Source organism: Adelges cooleyi, unplaced genomic scaffold, assembly GCF_023614345.1.
Source record: "Adelges cooleyi isolate 19-005CV unplaced genomic scaffold, UGA_ACOO_1.1 ACOO_flye_CR_arks_rails_tigmint_CR_PRNA_9, whole genome shotgun sequence".
Taxonomy (NCBI): domain Eukaryota; kingdom Metazoa; phylum Arthropoda; class Insecta; order Hemiptera; family Adelgidae; genus Adelges; species Adelges cooleyi.
Window position 1 is genome coordinate 3,010,867 of NW_026096579.1, and position 14,886 is coordinate 3,025,752.

General features: G+C 30.0%; 3 protein-coding genes and 2 non-coding genes across 8 annotated transcripts; 2 read left to right on the plus strand and 3 right to left on the minus strand.

Annotated features, from left to right (window-relative positions):
• The first annotated feature begins 18 nt into the window (after window positions 1-18).
• LOC126847232 (probable 18S rRNA (guanine-N(7))-methyltransferase) lies at window positions 19-2,836 on the plus strand. The gene is made up of 6 exons (XM_050587388.1): window positions 19-245; window positions 370-407; window positions 956-1,134; window positions 1,295-1,488; window positions 2,294-2,520; window positions 2,579-2,836. The coding sequence occupies exons 1-6, from the start codon at window positions 210-212 to the stop codon at window positions 2,724-2,726; spliced, it is 822 nt and encodes a 273-aa protein (XP_050443345.1). The 5' UTR covers window positions 19-209; the 3' UTR covers window positions 2,727-2,836.
• A 621-nt stretch (window positions 2,837-3,457) lies between these two features.
• LOC126847231 (uncharacterized) lies at window positions 3,458-8,380 on the plus strand. 2 transcript variants are annotated; one of them, XM_050587386.1, is made up of 5 exons: window positions 3,458-3,621; window positions 5,016-5,238; window positions 5,292-5,575; window positions 6,810-7,004; window positions 7,580-8,380. In XM_050587386.1, the coding sequence occupies exons 1-5, from the start codon at window positions 3,571-3,573 to the stop codon at window positions 7,817-7,819; spliced, it is 993 nt and encodes a 330-aa protein (XP_050443343.1). In that variant the 5' UTR covers window positions 3,458-3,570; the 3' UTR covers window positions 7,820-8,380. The 2 variants fall into 2 exon arrangements, with proteins under 2 accessions (XP_050443343.1, XP_050443344.1); XM_050587387.1 differs by having other exon boundaries at window positions 3,464-3,621; window positions 5,016-5,193; window positions 7,580-8,374.
• Window positions 8,381-9,574: 1,194 nt separating this feature from the next.
• Window positions 9,575-9,646, minus strand: Trnaq-cug (transfer RNA glutamine (anticodon CUG)). Its single transcript has one exon. It is a non-coding gene; the product is annotated as a tRNA-Gln (tRNA).
• A 389-nt stretch (window positions 9,647-10,035) lies between these two features.
• Trnaq-cug (transfer RNA glutamine (anticodon CUG)) lies at window positions 10,036-10,107 on the minus strand. The gene has a single exon. It is a non-coding gene; the product is annotated as a tRNA-Gln (tRNA).
• Window positions 10,108-11,640: 1,533 nt separating this feature from the next.
• Window positions 11,641-14,680, minus strand: LOC126846443 (acylglycerol kinase, mitochondrial). Of its 3 annotated transcripts, none has more exons than XM_050585834.1 (7): window positions 14,420-14,680; window positions 13,833-13,952; window positions 13,598-13,769; window positions 13,000-13,215; window positions 12,314-12,602; window positions 11,991-12,241; window positions 11,641-11,925 (listed from the first exon to the last, which is right to left on the minus strand). In XM_050585834.1, exons 1-7 carry the CDS (start codon window positions 14,527-14,529, stop codon window positions 11,734-11,736), a joined length of 1,350 nt encoding a protein of 449 aa, XP_050441791.1. In that variant the 5' UTR covers window positions 14,530-14,680; the 3' UTR covers window positions 11,641-11,733. The 3 variants fall into 3 exon arrangements, with proteins under 3 accessions (XP_050441791.1, XP_050441790.1, XP_050441792.1); XM_050585833.1 differs by having other exon boundaries at window positions 11,991-12,244; window positions 14,420-14,679; XM_050585835.1 differs by lacking the exon at window positions 14,420-14,680 and adding an exon at window positions 14,244-14,364 and having other exon boundaries at window positions 11,991-12,244.
• Between the last annotated feature and the right edge of the window lie 206 nt (window positions 14,681-14,886).

Sequence of the window (14,886 nt, forward strand, 5' to 3'; positions counted from 1 at the left end):
ATCAAAAGCTGATAAGACACTTGGACACCTCCAACACACGAGGCATGTAAATTGTTGCAATTTGAAATTAAAATTTTGATAAATTTTCTAACTCCTCAGTCCTTAGTATTTGTTTACCCTAACATTGACTATTATCGTATATTATGTTGATATAAAACTGAAAAAACAGAATTATAATTAATTTTTTATTTTTATTATCCACAATAAAAATGTCTAGACCAGAACATTTGGCACCTCCCGAAATTGTAAGTCTTCCATTTATAGTTATGTATTTAAATAATTCCGAATTTTAATAGTTACTTAATTCATAAATTAATTGAGTACATTATTAAAATTTGAAATAAGTTATTGCTACAATTTTCTTTTTAGTTTTATAATGACGACGAAGCCAGAAAATACACTCAAAAGTAAGAATTTATATTTCCCATGGGTATAAATCTACTTTACTAAAAATTCTTTCAGAATTAGGCGGACTCCGTTAATTCAAAAGTTATAGCTCATTGAAATTTGCTTATTTCCCCTATGTAACTGTACGGGTTGTGGTCCTTTTTTTTTATGCCGGACACGTGACATGGCTTTTAGAGCCGTTTTAAACCGACTTTACTTTAAACCTGTGATCTCCTCCTAGACTATAGCCTGCAAACCTAGGATATTTTAAAAGCCGAGGAAAGCGACAGCGCCGAGCGAGTGCCAAAACACTCGGAGACCTGCCGTCCATATCATTTATCGCCGCCTCCCGACGGCGCCGCCACATACTGTTACATAGGGAAAATATGCAAATTTCAACTAGCTATAACTTTTGAACTAATGGAGTCTACCTAATTCAGATTTCAGATTCGTAATCAGTGTAAAAAACACTATAATATGGCAAAAAAAAAAAAGGGTGTCCTGTAAAGTAGATTTATTCCTTCCCATGTTCTAAAAAAGAGGTTTGATTTATTTTGTAAAATAACAGTTCTAGGATGATTAACATTCAATTGGAAATGGCAGAAAGATGCTTGGAGTTATTGTTGTTGCCAGAAGATCAAACTTGTTTGTTATTAGATTTGGGTTGTGGTTCTGGCTTAAGCGGCAGCGTAGCAGAAGAATCTGGACATATTTGGTTTGGAATGGATATTTCTGAATCCATGTTAAGTATGTACACAGTAAATATTTGTGTGACTTAATATAGTACTAAAAAACTCATTTACTTATGTCTCATTGAAATATTGAACAAAACATATACATTTTTTTATTTTAATTATAGTAGCAAAACTAAATGAAAATAATTTGTTATTTACGAAACGTTTTGTAGAAATTGCCAAAGAAAGGGAAGTTGAAGGAGATTTATTATTAGGGGATATAGGCAATGGTGTTCCTTTTCAACCAGGTACTTTTGATGGTGCATATAGTGTAAGTACTTTGCAATGGTTGTGCAATGCGGATAAATCTTCGCATAAACCTGCTAAAAGGCTGTATACATTATTTTCTACATTATTGGCCTGCTTGGTGAGTAAGTTAATTTTACAGAAAATATAATGAAATGTTAAGGAATTGTTTATTAAATTGTATCTATAAATTTAAAAAAATCAATCTGTTGAGTCACGAATATATAATCTTTTTCTCAATCATCACAAGTAGGATCGACTAACTGAATCCAACAATTTCGTGTTTCTTTAATTATCATAATTTCTCCTTCTACCTTTTTTTTATTTGTCAAATACAGCACAACAGGGGGCATGACATTGAACAATCATCTATCCAAAAGGAATTCTCACTCTTGACTCTTCTTTTTTTGATTGCCTACTTCTAAAACCTTTTCATAACTGAACTCTATCTGAAAATGTTCCATTACAGACTTACTTAATATCAAACTATTACTCTCTTTTAATTTTGCATTTTTACTACCGCATCCATTAAAACATCATGTGATGGTACTCTTTCACAATAAGTGAAATGTGTAACGTAGCAAACCATATTGCCCCTTGTTATAATTCATAGTTTACATGAGAAAACTAATTTTGGCTAAATATTGATCTATCTCCGTTCATTCTTCATACTTGCTATAAACTTATTGTATATCTTTAATTTATATTATTTGAACTCCTTTCTTACTCAAAAACCTTAACTATACTTAATCCTCCCAAAAATCTGACTAACTTAGTAGTTTTTTCTTAATAATCGGCATTTTACTCTCACGACTCGCACATTACTTTACTGAAACATTTTACTTACCCTTTTATTATTTTACCTCTTACATTAATAGATCCTAATTAATATCTTGTTTAATTATTTATTTTTGTAATGGTTTTAGGGACGCAACGCTAGAGCTGTTTTCCAATTTTATCCAGAAAATGTACATCAAACTGATTTAGTAGTAACACAAGCCAGAAAAGCTGGATTTTTTGGCGGATTATTAGTTGATTTTCCCGAAAGTACTAAAGCAAAAAAGTATTTTTTAGTCTTAATGACAGGTGGAGCTATGCCTATGCCAGCTGCACTCGGTTCAGAGAACTCAAGTGTTAACTACACATCAAAGAGGTAAAAAACGTACGTACAATTTAACAAAACTCTTTCATTTAATTATTTTATTTTGTAGGGAAAAAATGACTAAAAGTCGTGCTACAAAATTGGTGAAAAAAAGTAGAGAGTGGATTCTTGAAAAAAAAGAAAGAAGAAGACGACAAGGCAAATCAACACGGGAGGATACTAAATACACTGGAAGAAGTAGAAGTGGACGATTTTAATCATTATTTACGAAAAAATATTGTATATTATATAAGTCTGTCAATATACTTCATGATACCTCTGATTCTTGGAAAATATATTTTGAATACATGACCATTTTTTTTTTAAAGGGCTTGTTTATTCACTCAAAAACACCCCTTACGGTAAATGTGAAGCGTCTTTTGGATTAACCCTATTGGGTCTAATTATACTTTGATTTTCAAAACTTAATTTCTTTTCAATTTCAAATAAATAGTTAGATGTCATTGTTTTATTACTTTTAAATTAATTTTAATTTAATAATAATAATTGTTAATTAAATGTTTTGTATTCATCATAACGAGCTAAAATATATTTATTGTTACTAAATACTAAAAACCAACTTAAATATTTGCCTGTTAAATTTTAAATTATAATGGCATTATTGTTAGTGTAAAACAGCAATAAAAATATTAGCAGATCCTATAAATCATTTAAATATAATAAACTGTTAAATAAGCCTAACCAGTGATGAATGTATCTATGACATTCGACAGTGTAGTCTGTAGGAACTAATTAGCAAAGTACTAAAAAGCAAAATAGCAAATAGAAAACATTTTAATGATTATTTTATTGTCATGAACACATTATATACTGTAATTGGTGTTTATTTTTAGTGAACGAGTGATGTGATGTGACGTTGTAAATACAATGTGTGATCATTGCCATTTTGTTTACACAAATGATGATTTCAGCTATAATAAAATGCAAATATGGTACTTACTAACATGTCGATGTCCCTATAGTTGTAGCTTTGACGCTATTGTAAAAAATAGTTTCAATTAAGAGTAGTATTAGTTCAAACGAGTTTACAAGTCACTCACTATGGGTTTCGTTAATATCATTGTTTGTTTCTCAGTGTTAGCCAGTATGATTGTAAGTAAATTTATATGTATTATGCATAGTAGATTTTTAGATAAGAGACAACTATAGAAAAAGTGTCTTAGTAAATTTCCAAAATAAGCCATTAACTAATTACAAAGTAATTTTTTTTTGCTATTTTTCACAAAAATCATAATTTGAAACAAAAACTTTATTGTATATTTTTTAGTAGTCCGGACCGAAGAATTTTCATTGGTTATTTTCTGTAACATACCGACTACTATAAACGTTTATAAAATAAGTGTCCATTGTTTTATAAACAATATATAAATCTTGGGCACTATATTGTTATGGTGCACTTCATAATATTCAAAAAAATTTGATTTCTCCAACTGAATTGAATTGAGTATGATTCCGGCATTAAAAATTGCATATAAACTCAAATGCTAATACATAGACATAAAAAATAGCCGGTTTACCTGCCTGACCCAATAGAAACAATTTCAAATAAACGCTTCGATGGCAATCTGTAGATGGTAAAATATTAAACATAAATCAAAATTATGTTTTATTTATTTTTATGTCTGGTCCCACCATATCTTCCAAAATGCAGAACCGATTCTTTCAAGTAGCAAGTCTAAAGATAAAAGATGGTACTTTATTAGACAAACAATTAGAAAATTTTACCCCTCCTCCTTCAAAATTGAGAAAACCATATAAATAGTATACATATTTTTCATTTATCAACTTAAGACTACGGCACGCTAGAACTTTTTTAAAAACATGTATGTAATATTCTTTATGTATAGTATAGACTATAGAGGTATCATTTTACCTTGACTAACTAAAAAAAATATCAAATCCCTTTTCCCTATTAGGAATGGGAACTTTTTCTTTATTTCACTTTTTTTAGCAGGGTTTTAGGGTTCACGATCTCAAAATTAGACTGAAGGTTGATTGCGAGTGGGGTTACAACACTTAAATGTTCTCAAAAATTATTTGTAGTCAACCTTAAGAAAACCCCTCAAGATGGAGAAAATCACACTTTGCCCTTTGGTCGTATTAAATGTCCAGGTTGCTATGTGTAAACAGTAAATGAACTAACCTTGAAATATTTTATCATTATGTTTTTGATTTGCTTTTTGGTTACAATGGTAACGATTTATTAGGAAAGACGGACAATCAAACCTAGACCCATCCATAGTCCCTAATACTAAAAATATAATTTTCCACACATTATTGTCTTTACAATGAGTTTTTCGATCTTAAATATTTCTACCATCTTCAGAACCGCACCGAAGCGTTCATTTATACAATTCCTGAATACCTGCGAGCCTTCTTAATATGCCCTGTGTGTATTATGCCCTTTCCTCGCTGTACTCTTTGTTTTTAAACTAAATCAGCTAATTATTTTTTACTTTATTAACACACTACATATTATATTGCAGTCGTTCGGTTATGGGTTACTCTATGACACCTATGACTATCCGCCGCCCCCTCTGAAAAACTATCACTACGAGACCATAGACCAAATTATGAACAGCCGAGAACCAGGATCGTATCAGATTATGACATTAGCCGAAGCTTTGCTTGGGGGCCACGTACAGCTGCGCGATATTGCCTTCGGTAATGACGAACAAGAGGACGCCATTTTAGCAAAACGCGGCTTCGGTACTATAATAATGCTGTTTGTAATAACTTTACACCGTGCCGTACGTCCACAGGTAACGATGTCGGCGACGAAGCAACCAGGACCAGGCAGTCTGAAACCGGCGACAGCGGGGGGTACAATGATTACTTGAATAAGGCCAAAGCCGCAGCGTCGTACGCACCTCTTATGATCAAGATAGCGTCGTTGTTCGTGCCAGGCCTCAACGGGTACCAGACAGCTATGATGGTCTTAAATGCAGCGACCATAACGGCCAAGGCGTTTGAAGGCTACCAAAAAGGGGAAAGCTTCACAGAAATCGGCATGAATGTCGGTCCCGATATTTACCGAGCCGTTCTGGTATAAAAAAAAATATATATATTATATTCAGTTAGTGCACAAAGGCCAGTGATGACCACTACACGATTACTATGTTATAGTATTATGGGTTAACTAATATTATTAATTAGCACACAGTTAATCGACAATCACTCCACAGATTCCATTATTCCTCTACCATGCTGTTTTTAACTGAATATTATATCTAATAATATACATCTGAGACAAATATCATATTTGAAGTGGTAAAAACTAATAAGGTCTAAGGTTACACATTAAGTATATACATTTTACAGGAGACCGGAGAGCAAATTAAATATTGATACGGATAAATCCGAGAATTATCAAATCAATATTTTATAATATCCATAATTTAGTTTTAATATATCTTTCAAAAATTTAAAAAATAAACCAAAAGAAATCAATGTAATGTATGATCGAAAATCAAAACGAAACATGTAGGTAATGCGGAAGCGAAAAAGAGCCTTTTGTCGGAAAAGTTTATTTCGAGAAATTCGTCGAAACATTGATTTCTTACTAAGTATCAATAATTGTAACTCGGACTCTTCAAGAATCTTGGAGGGTTAGGATAGGTTAAACCATTAAAACGTTTCGAATAATAGCCGAAATTAGTATAAATCGATTTCGGGAAATGAGACCTCTTTGTCGACCGACTGGCGATTACAAAGTAAATTTTTTTAGCTACAAAGATGTACCAGGTCTTAAATTGTTTAAAACCCACTCAAGATTCGGAAAACGGTACTAACTCAATTTTGGAAAATACCGTCAAGAGGTCCATTTTCGCTTCCCGCATTACAAATGACCACTAATTCCCTTTTGGGTCTCATTACTTGTATCTCATTATAAGCACTATAGGCAGTTATATCTATTAGGAAAGAGAAGTAACATAATTTATCTTGTCTTTGACCTCAATCATGACCGTTTTCAGTGTTCACTATCTCAGCGCCTCCCCGCTCCCGGTTGCCAATCTGTACCTATCTCTCCTTAAAAAATTATGCCACATTCATTTATAGCCACGGATTGTCTAAATTAGGCTGTGGTTTAAAGATGAAGTAAATTTTCCGATTTCTGTTACGGTAAAATTCCTTATTTGTATCACCTACATCAATTAACACGATAAATACCGTGCCGTAAATAATAGTATTATAATATTACTTTTATTAGTTTGTACGTATATATTATTATATTATAAAGTACTACTATTAGTTTTACAACCATGGTTTTTTTTATACAGGCGAAGCGTGGTTACGTTGACAGCTTCAAACAAGCTGTAGTACCGCGTTATAATTCTGTTATAAATTGGATAACGGGCAGTACACCGAATGAGGAAGTGAGCGACAAGCAGAGAGCTAACGACGCCATCGTTAGTTTCGACCAACAAACTGCCAATATTAACAACGAAAAGGAAGAAATGATCATGGACAACAATGTTCGTAAAACCCACAATATGGCTTGCTTATGTTATTGGCGTCGGCCGTGTCCTAAGCTACATCTCTGAGTTAGGCAATTCTTGATAAACGGCCACGGTTTGCACGTCCCCTGTTCACTACATCGCACATGTGTTTCAAAAGTGACATAAATCATAACAATTGTTTTTGAATTATCGCAGTTATCACCATTGTAAGAATTGGGTAAACAATATTCAAATAAAAAAACATTTTAAATTGTTGTTTACTTTTTGACTTGCGTTGTAACACATGTGATATGTACAGTGATTATTGATTTTTTATTTATCCATACGCATTTTTTAGCGGTTGAATTCCTAAATTAAAAATAAGTTTTTTTTTGTAAATTTTGTACAAATACCTTTGAGATTTTAGGCGTGGCATAACCGATTTAAATTTTTCTGTCACAACAATTTACTTTCATTTTTTAGTTTCGGCCATACTCTCAAGACGATTACAGTACAGCGAGTATACATGTATACTCGTATCTAATAAATGCTACAATAATGGTTTACCTAAATTGCAAGTAGGTATACTTAGTTGTGTTATTTTTTTTTAGAATGCTAGATTGAATGCAATGTCCGGCGAAGAATTACTGGAACGTCTCAGATTCATATCAGACAAATTGCCAAATCCTAAATCCGTTGACATTGAGGGTAGTTTTCAATCAATAGTACATAACATGGACTTACCGGGCTTATCCAGCGAAAGAAAAACGGAAATGGCCAGCGCCTTGTCCCTGACCACAAGGTTTATTATCGCACGCATAATGCAACCGGGAATCGATGATCTGATTTAATTTATTTATTATAATTTCGTTTTTATTGATTACGATAATACCATTATTACATTTTTTTTTAATCTAATCCAAATATTTATAACTTCATATATATAACAACAGTTATAAAAAATAATACAAATCGGAAAGTCTAATAAAATAATTCTGTAGATCTAATACATTCTTACATCCACATCATGGTAAAAAAACTATTTTTTCCTAATTGACAGCAAAAATTTGCTAATGTGCGTTTATTTTGACTCCCATCACCGTTTGTCGCCGTTTAACTTGATCAAGTTAGAACGAATAAAAATATGTCTGTCGAACAACGTGACATTAAATTAATTATAAAAATTTAATTCAACGTACGTATGTTAAAAATTATTGTCATTCGTACAAATCATAATTTGACACTTCATAGCAAAAGTTTACAAAAATAATATAATTACTAGTTTCCTCTATAAAATGAGAAATAAATGACCGCTGACGACAAGGGAATTATTTAAAAAACAAAATAAAAGAAACATTACTTAATCACTAAAACTTTAAATACTAATAGTATAATTTGATGATTGTAAGAAATTCGGTAGGTATATGTGCAATTTATTGTGCTCTAGCGATTGTATTTGGTATTATTATACGTATATTTTTAAGTACCTACAATGCATTTTTATTTAATTTTGAATTTAAGGTCTTACATTTTGAAAAAAATGAGTCATCGTACCTACACTATTTGTAAACATAATTAAAATAATAAACATCAATAAAAATTGCAGCAAGTACATATTATAACATTTTTAGACCATAGTCCATATGCCCAATAAAAATAAATAAATAAAAGTGTATCAGTTTAGGAAAAAGTTTTCTTAGTTTTAGATTTTAAAACACGAATTTAAAACTAATTCGACAATTTTTAAAAAAGTAATGACGCCGTACATTTTTTAGTAGAAAAAAATATATAACCTGAATCTGACTACAATAATCGTACAATAGACACATGGTATGGTTAATTTATACAATTAGCAGTGTACCTGTCACTTGTTTGAAGAAACCATTCGGTGATCGTGAAGGAACCTTAAAACTAAATTAACTAAAGTATCTACAAAAACGGCGATTCGGAAGTTATTAGTTTTTTATATAATATAATCTGATTTTGCATTAAGACGTACGGTCGAATATCCGTTAAAAATTCTACTTTTATAATGTACAATGGTTGTAACTTGTAAGATCATAATATTCTAAACAATGTGATTTACGTTAGTTCAATTTTGAAGTAAACATAATATGAAAGACACAGAGAATAAAGTAGGTAAGTCACTTTTTAAAAATGGTCATTTTGTTGTTATAGAATTCGTTTAGATACGAAACCAATCTGTTCTTTATTCTTAAAATAATTAAAACACAATGTGAACATTTTTTAAAAGTTTATAAGTAGTTTTTAAACATTTTAATTTTTATTATTTAAACATGTTATTATTGGGTTGAAAAAAGTAACTTCCCTGGTTTTTTCCCTCTTCATATATTTTGCACAAATAATAATTCAACCCCTATATCAAACAATAATTAATATAAAAAAAAATTCTTCAAAATATATTGTTAAAAAAACTAATTTATTTTTGAAAATATTTTAAGTGGTAGATAAACAAAATCCCAATAATTGTCTTTATCGATATTTAAAAAAAAGTACTTCGTTTGAATATAATCATACATAATACATATTATGCGTGTGTGTATTTTGCATATTATTCTGAGTACAATGAAAAATTGCAAAAGCTAAGGTTCCACCGAGATTTGAACTCGGATCGCTGGATTCAGAGTCCAGAGTGCTAACCATTACACCATGGAACCGCCATGTTGCATTTTGGTTATTTATCATTTCTTAACTCAGCCTGACTGCTAAAAATGTACTACTTTCGAAAGATCGCAACAAATAACAGTACTTAGTGATGCAAATAGGATTTATTTATCATTGACTACCTAGTAATTATAGATTGATAATCAATCATGTTTAAATAGTACCTGACTACTAGGTACAATAACACGCAATATTACGGGGACTGGGGCACATTTTTTTTCTTTAAAAAAGAATAAATATCAGGTATTTCCGTTCACCTTTGGATAATTCTGATCTAGCAACAGATACTAAAACTAATAATAAATAATATTATATAGATATAACAAATATCTGCACGAATAATTACAGATATTTTAAAGGAAAAAAAATGCAAAAAAATCTAAGGTCCTACCGAGATTTGAACTCGGATCGCTGGATTCAGAGTCCAGAGTGCTAACCATTACACCATAGGACCGCCACATGCAGCCGACCTCATTCGACGTTATTTAAATCTAAGTACACCAACCACTAACGACGCTGCCATCTAGCGTTACAGCGTTTAATCAACAGTTAACTATTAAGTGAATACGTGTACGGTGTAATATGGAAATTATTTTACCCATTTTTTGTATATCAAATATCTTAAATAATCAATTTTTATAATAAATTGGCTGTTATCATAAACAGCACTCATCACGACATGGATCATCAGTGAAAAATAAAAAGTTCCACGATTACCCACAAAGAGCGTTCGTGCCCCGTGGTTTTTACCCCTTGAGAGGGCGACGCACCGGTGATTTTCAGTGGTAAAAACACGTTTACGCCAACTGAAAATAACTCGCTTAATTTTGGGTTTAAATTAAAAGCACCCATTATAAAATTAAAAGAGAACAATATTCCGAAGAGCACCAAGGTGCGTTTAAAAAAAAAAAAATTCATTTTTTGAAAAGTTATAGTCATTTAAAAATGTTAAAATATTCGTTATTTCTAAACTATGCATTGAGCGTTATACTTGGAATAATGAAAAAAACGCAGTCTTGCCCTCCGGAATATTGTTCTCTTTTAATTTTATAATGGGTGCTTTTACTTTAAAACCAAAATTAAGCGAGTAATTTTCAGTCTGCTTTAACATGTAGAGATGAAAAAACATTTTTAAAACGCTTTCAAGGAAGCTGTGATAGTCCAAAAAATAAATTAACTACAAAAATAGAGTCCTAGTTGTTGAACTAATAATTACACATCACAGATTAACCTTTAAAGTATGATTTTGTAAAAAATTGCCTATACTTTACTCCTTAAAAATGGGCGGTGCGACGCCCTCTTAATCTGGGAACTAAACTGCATTTTTGCCAAAATATTATTCAGTAGGTCATAAATTTTCCATATACAGGCTTTATTTTTGTATAAAATCATGTTTCTACTTCACGTTCTTAATAATAATTTAATTTAAGTTTTGAACAACCATTTGGTTTCTTCAAAGGTACCTTTTTTATTTTTATAAGATATCGATCATGGCAAATTTAAAAACGTTTTTTAGTAACATAGAATTTCTATGTAAATAATTGCAATTTTTAAAAATGTTTAATGATTTTTTACAATATTATTAAAATTTTACTTTGATCGATACTTGATTCATGAAGTATTGAAAATCTATATACATTTTCAAAACTATTGGCATATCACTTGTTTAAAAAAATTTTTAAAATGTTGAGTTTATCTTTGAAAAAAAACTAGCCTTTATAAATTGTCTTTCTTCTTTGTTTATGGAAACAAACCCTTGCTTGGAATGTCAAAGTCACATAAAAAAAGGACACAAATTTACACAATGCATATAAGAACTTACAACAAGCCACTTCATTAATTAAAAATAATTATGATACCTCAAACATAAACAGCTAAAAACATGTACACAAGTTGGGTAATCCAGGGGCATATATATATATATATATATATATATATATATATATATATATATATATGTATTAATAAATAACAATAATATTAATAATTTGTTTTTATAAGCTAAATATTGTAATTAACAAAAATATAAAGTATAAATTATACTTATACAAGATACACAAATTTAGGAATATTTACTTATTTAAGCTAATTGTTTTAACCCTATATGTTTATTAAACTTATCTAAAGATAATTTTGGACCTTCATCTCTTTTTGTCAGATTTAAAACTCCTGATTTTTCTGGACAAAATAAATAAATAGAATTTGGCAATAATGTTAGCTTCATGGGCTTGACTTCATAATCCTCATTGTCAATTGAAAGCCATTTATCCTCCTTAAAATAAATTAAAATTTGTAATAAGTGATACAAATATTTGTACTATATGTTTATGTTATTACGTATGAATTAGGTGATAATATTATTTCTTTAGCTTCCACAATAGAATTTTGTACTTGGCTTGGTTCTCCTTTTAATTTCAAATAACCTTCCTTGACAAAGTCAACGTAGGAAAGTTCTTCAGGGCCAATACTTATTTTTAATGCTGGTGAGTGTTCCATATCCAAGTTGATATTAACATTTAAAGATTTAATGGACATTTTAGTATATTTATTACATTCTGTATTTATTACTTTTGAGTAATCTACTCCAACTGCTAAAAAAAATTGGTATAAATATTTTTTTTTTAGCTAATACAAAAAAAATTAAAATTAATAAGACTTACCAGAACTTCGAGTAAATACAAAAAGTGAAGCAATCCAGGACAATATGCCTGATGATTTATTAGGTAGATTAATGTATTTTCTGTAGCAGATACTACAACCAGAACACGGTGGACTGTACTCTAATTCTACATCTATCAAATCGTTTAACAATTTCTTGCCAAACGTGAATGGTGCCAAGTCTCTGAGTTTTCCGAAGTACCAATATTTATCACGTGCAACTTTAGCTTCTCTTAAAGCACCCCACTCAATACTATTTAGCGCATAAACACATTTTTCTGGATTTTTACTCTGGTAAAAAATACGTTTATTTAATTTAATATTATGCAATTTTGTGTTGTTCGATCATAGATTAAATATATATATATATATATTGCAGATAGACGACCGACACTAACAACAGGTAACACTATTTTAGCCATATTTCTGGATTTCACTGTAATAGTTAAAACTATTATGAAATCCAAAAAAAGGAGCGTCATCTTTCATATTCAGGTGTCGTTCATTTAAACAACACTTACTTATAGAACAAAAAAAAACACCCCAGCCCTTGGTTTATCCAAGCTGAAGTGTTGTTTTGGCAATGTTGAAATGTGCTATTTTTTGTAAGGAGTATTAACTTAGTTTATGATAAAATAAACTGTAACTCAAAAAAAAAAAATAATGAGTAGTTTAAAGTAATACTAACTTCTAAATTCTCAATTTTTACAACCGGATGGGAAGTGTTAACTTCTTGAATAATAGCCAAAGTCGCATTGGTAAGAAAATGTACAAAGTTTTCATCTTGAGGCTGCAGCAACTTTTGAGCAACATTATTTGTGCGACCAAGAGGTAATATTCCAATTGGTAAATGCACTGTCAAAGAAGTATCTCCTTTTAACCGTCTTAGTAATCCAGTAACTACCTAAAAATTTGAAAATTAAACTAATTAATATTGTTTTATTTTCTTACAAATAGAAAAACACTTATTAGTATTCATCCTCCATAAAGCATTTATAGATATAAAATAAAAACAAACAATTAATTTGTTACAAAATAAAACAAAGAATGTAAGTGTCAACTTACAGTGTGGGGCTCAAAGAACCTTACTTTATACTTTCACTTTCCAATTCTATTTGTTATAGTTAACGTAGTGTTACTATAGAATGAAAATTAAAATTAAGAACTATGATATTTCCAAAAACCTTCATTACCTATTTGTTATCGATAAATAGTGCTAATTAAATGGATAACTAGTATATTAATACATTTTTGTTGCGTTTTAAATAAAATAAAAATAGTATTACCTCAGACAAAGTACCATCACCACCCGCTACAATTAAGGCATCAGTTTCACCTATCAAATTTTCTACTATACTTCTTGCCCCTCCTTCACGTTCAGTTACCAACACAGTTACTGAATATCCTGCTAAATGTAACAATGGCGCACAGTATTTTTCAAAATCTGCTTTAGCATTCCTAAAAATGTATAAAGTAATCTTTAACAGACTATATTTTTCAAGATAATGTTATCTAATCTACCTTTTGTTTGCTGCAGGATTTAATATAACAGTCACTTTTTTTGGCTTTTGATCTGCAGAAATAGGAATATCTCCATAAGCGGCAACTTTTTTACAGCATTCTGTCATAAACAAATGTGTTCTAAAACGATATAAAGTAAATAATTAGATAACAATTAAATTAGTTTTATAAAAAAAATTCTGAATAGATACAAATGTTTGTCAACACTATGAGACCTATCTGCCATGTTATAAACCTTGTATTCTACATACTACAGTATATAAGTAGTCTGCAGTACTATTACTACAATTATTACTTATAGTGTTCAAATTTAAGCTTTCTATACTGTTCTAAGCATAATGCACACATGATCAATTAAAATAATGTGTAAATAATTAATGAAACATATTATACATTTAAAAAAAACAATACCTTATAAACTATCGCATCGAAGCTAAAAATAAGTTCTGTTTGGGCTGCTGTTAGAATTTTTAGTTATTCAATTTGTTATCACTTTTGAACATTTTATAAATAAAGTAAATTTTAAATATAAAAAAAGAACATTTAAAAACTATATTTTTATATAAATATTAAATTCAAGTACTCACTCATATTTTTCTTTCGCATATTTTCCACCATATGATAAAACAGCAGTAAAAAAAACAGATTTCTTCCAGTTATTTTTTATCGTTTTTAAAAAACCAATTACTTTGGCCATGTTAACGATGTTTTTTTGATTAAGTGTATGCCTACCTAACCTACATACAAATTAGACAGCAAGTAGCAGCTCGAAATTTTAAGTTTTAAGATACATAATATTTTTTAATCGGTATTTGAAAATTTTGCGTTATCGGTTATACAAAAAAACCTTTGATATAACTGTATTACTATCATAATAATAATTTTATTATCAGGAATTGGGGTGTAATATGTGTATTATCAGATTACATTCGTACTTACATATAAACTGGACGCGTACAGTTGCAACGACAATGAAGGTAACGAATAAACTGTAATTGTAATTTGTAAACTGTTATTTTAGCAAACAATATAGTTTACAAATATTTGGATAGCA

Excerpts from the sequence above, each read along its gene's own strand:
- LOC126847232 (XM_050587388.1), top strand. The coding sequence starts at position 210 with ATGTCTAGACCAGAACATTTGGCACCTCCCGAAATT. Across the intron at positions 246-369 it reads ATTTGGCACCTCCCGAAATT|TTTTATAATGACGACGAAGC; the intron begins GTAAGTCTTCCA and ends TTTTCTTTTTAG. Across the intron at positions 1,489-2,293 it reads CTACATTATTGGCCTGCTTG|GGACGCAACGCTAGAGCTGT; the intron begins GTGAGTAAGTTA and ends TAATGGTTTTAG.
- LOC126847231 (XM_050587386.1), top strand. The coding sequence starts at position 3,571 with ATGGGTTTCGTTAATATCATTGTTTGTTTCTCAGTGTTAGCCAGTATG. Across the intron at positions 3,622-5,015 it reads CAGTGTTAGCCAGTATGATT|TCGTTCGGTTATGGGTTACT; the intron begins GTAAGTAAATTT and ends ATTATATTGCAG. Across the intron at positions 5,576-6,809 it reads ATATTTACCGAGCCGTTCTG|GCGAAGCGTGGTTACGTTGA; the intron begins GTATAAAAAAAA and ends TTTTTTATACAG.
- LOC126846443 (XM_050585833.1), bottom strand. The coding sequence starts at position 14,529 with ATGGCCAAAGTAATTGGTTTTTTAAAAACGATAAAAAATAACTGGAAG. Across the intron at positions 13,216-13,597 it reads GTGATGGTACTTTGTCTGAG|GTAGTTACTGGATTACTAAG; the intron begins GTAATACTATTT and ends TCAAATTTTTAG. Across the intron at positions 12,245-12,313 it reads TGTATTTACTCGAAGTTCTG|CAGTTGGAGTAGATTACTCA; the intron begins GTAAGTCTTATT and ends AATTTTTTTTAG.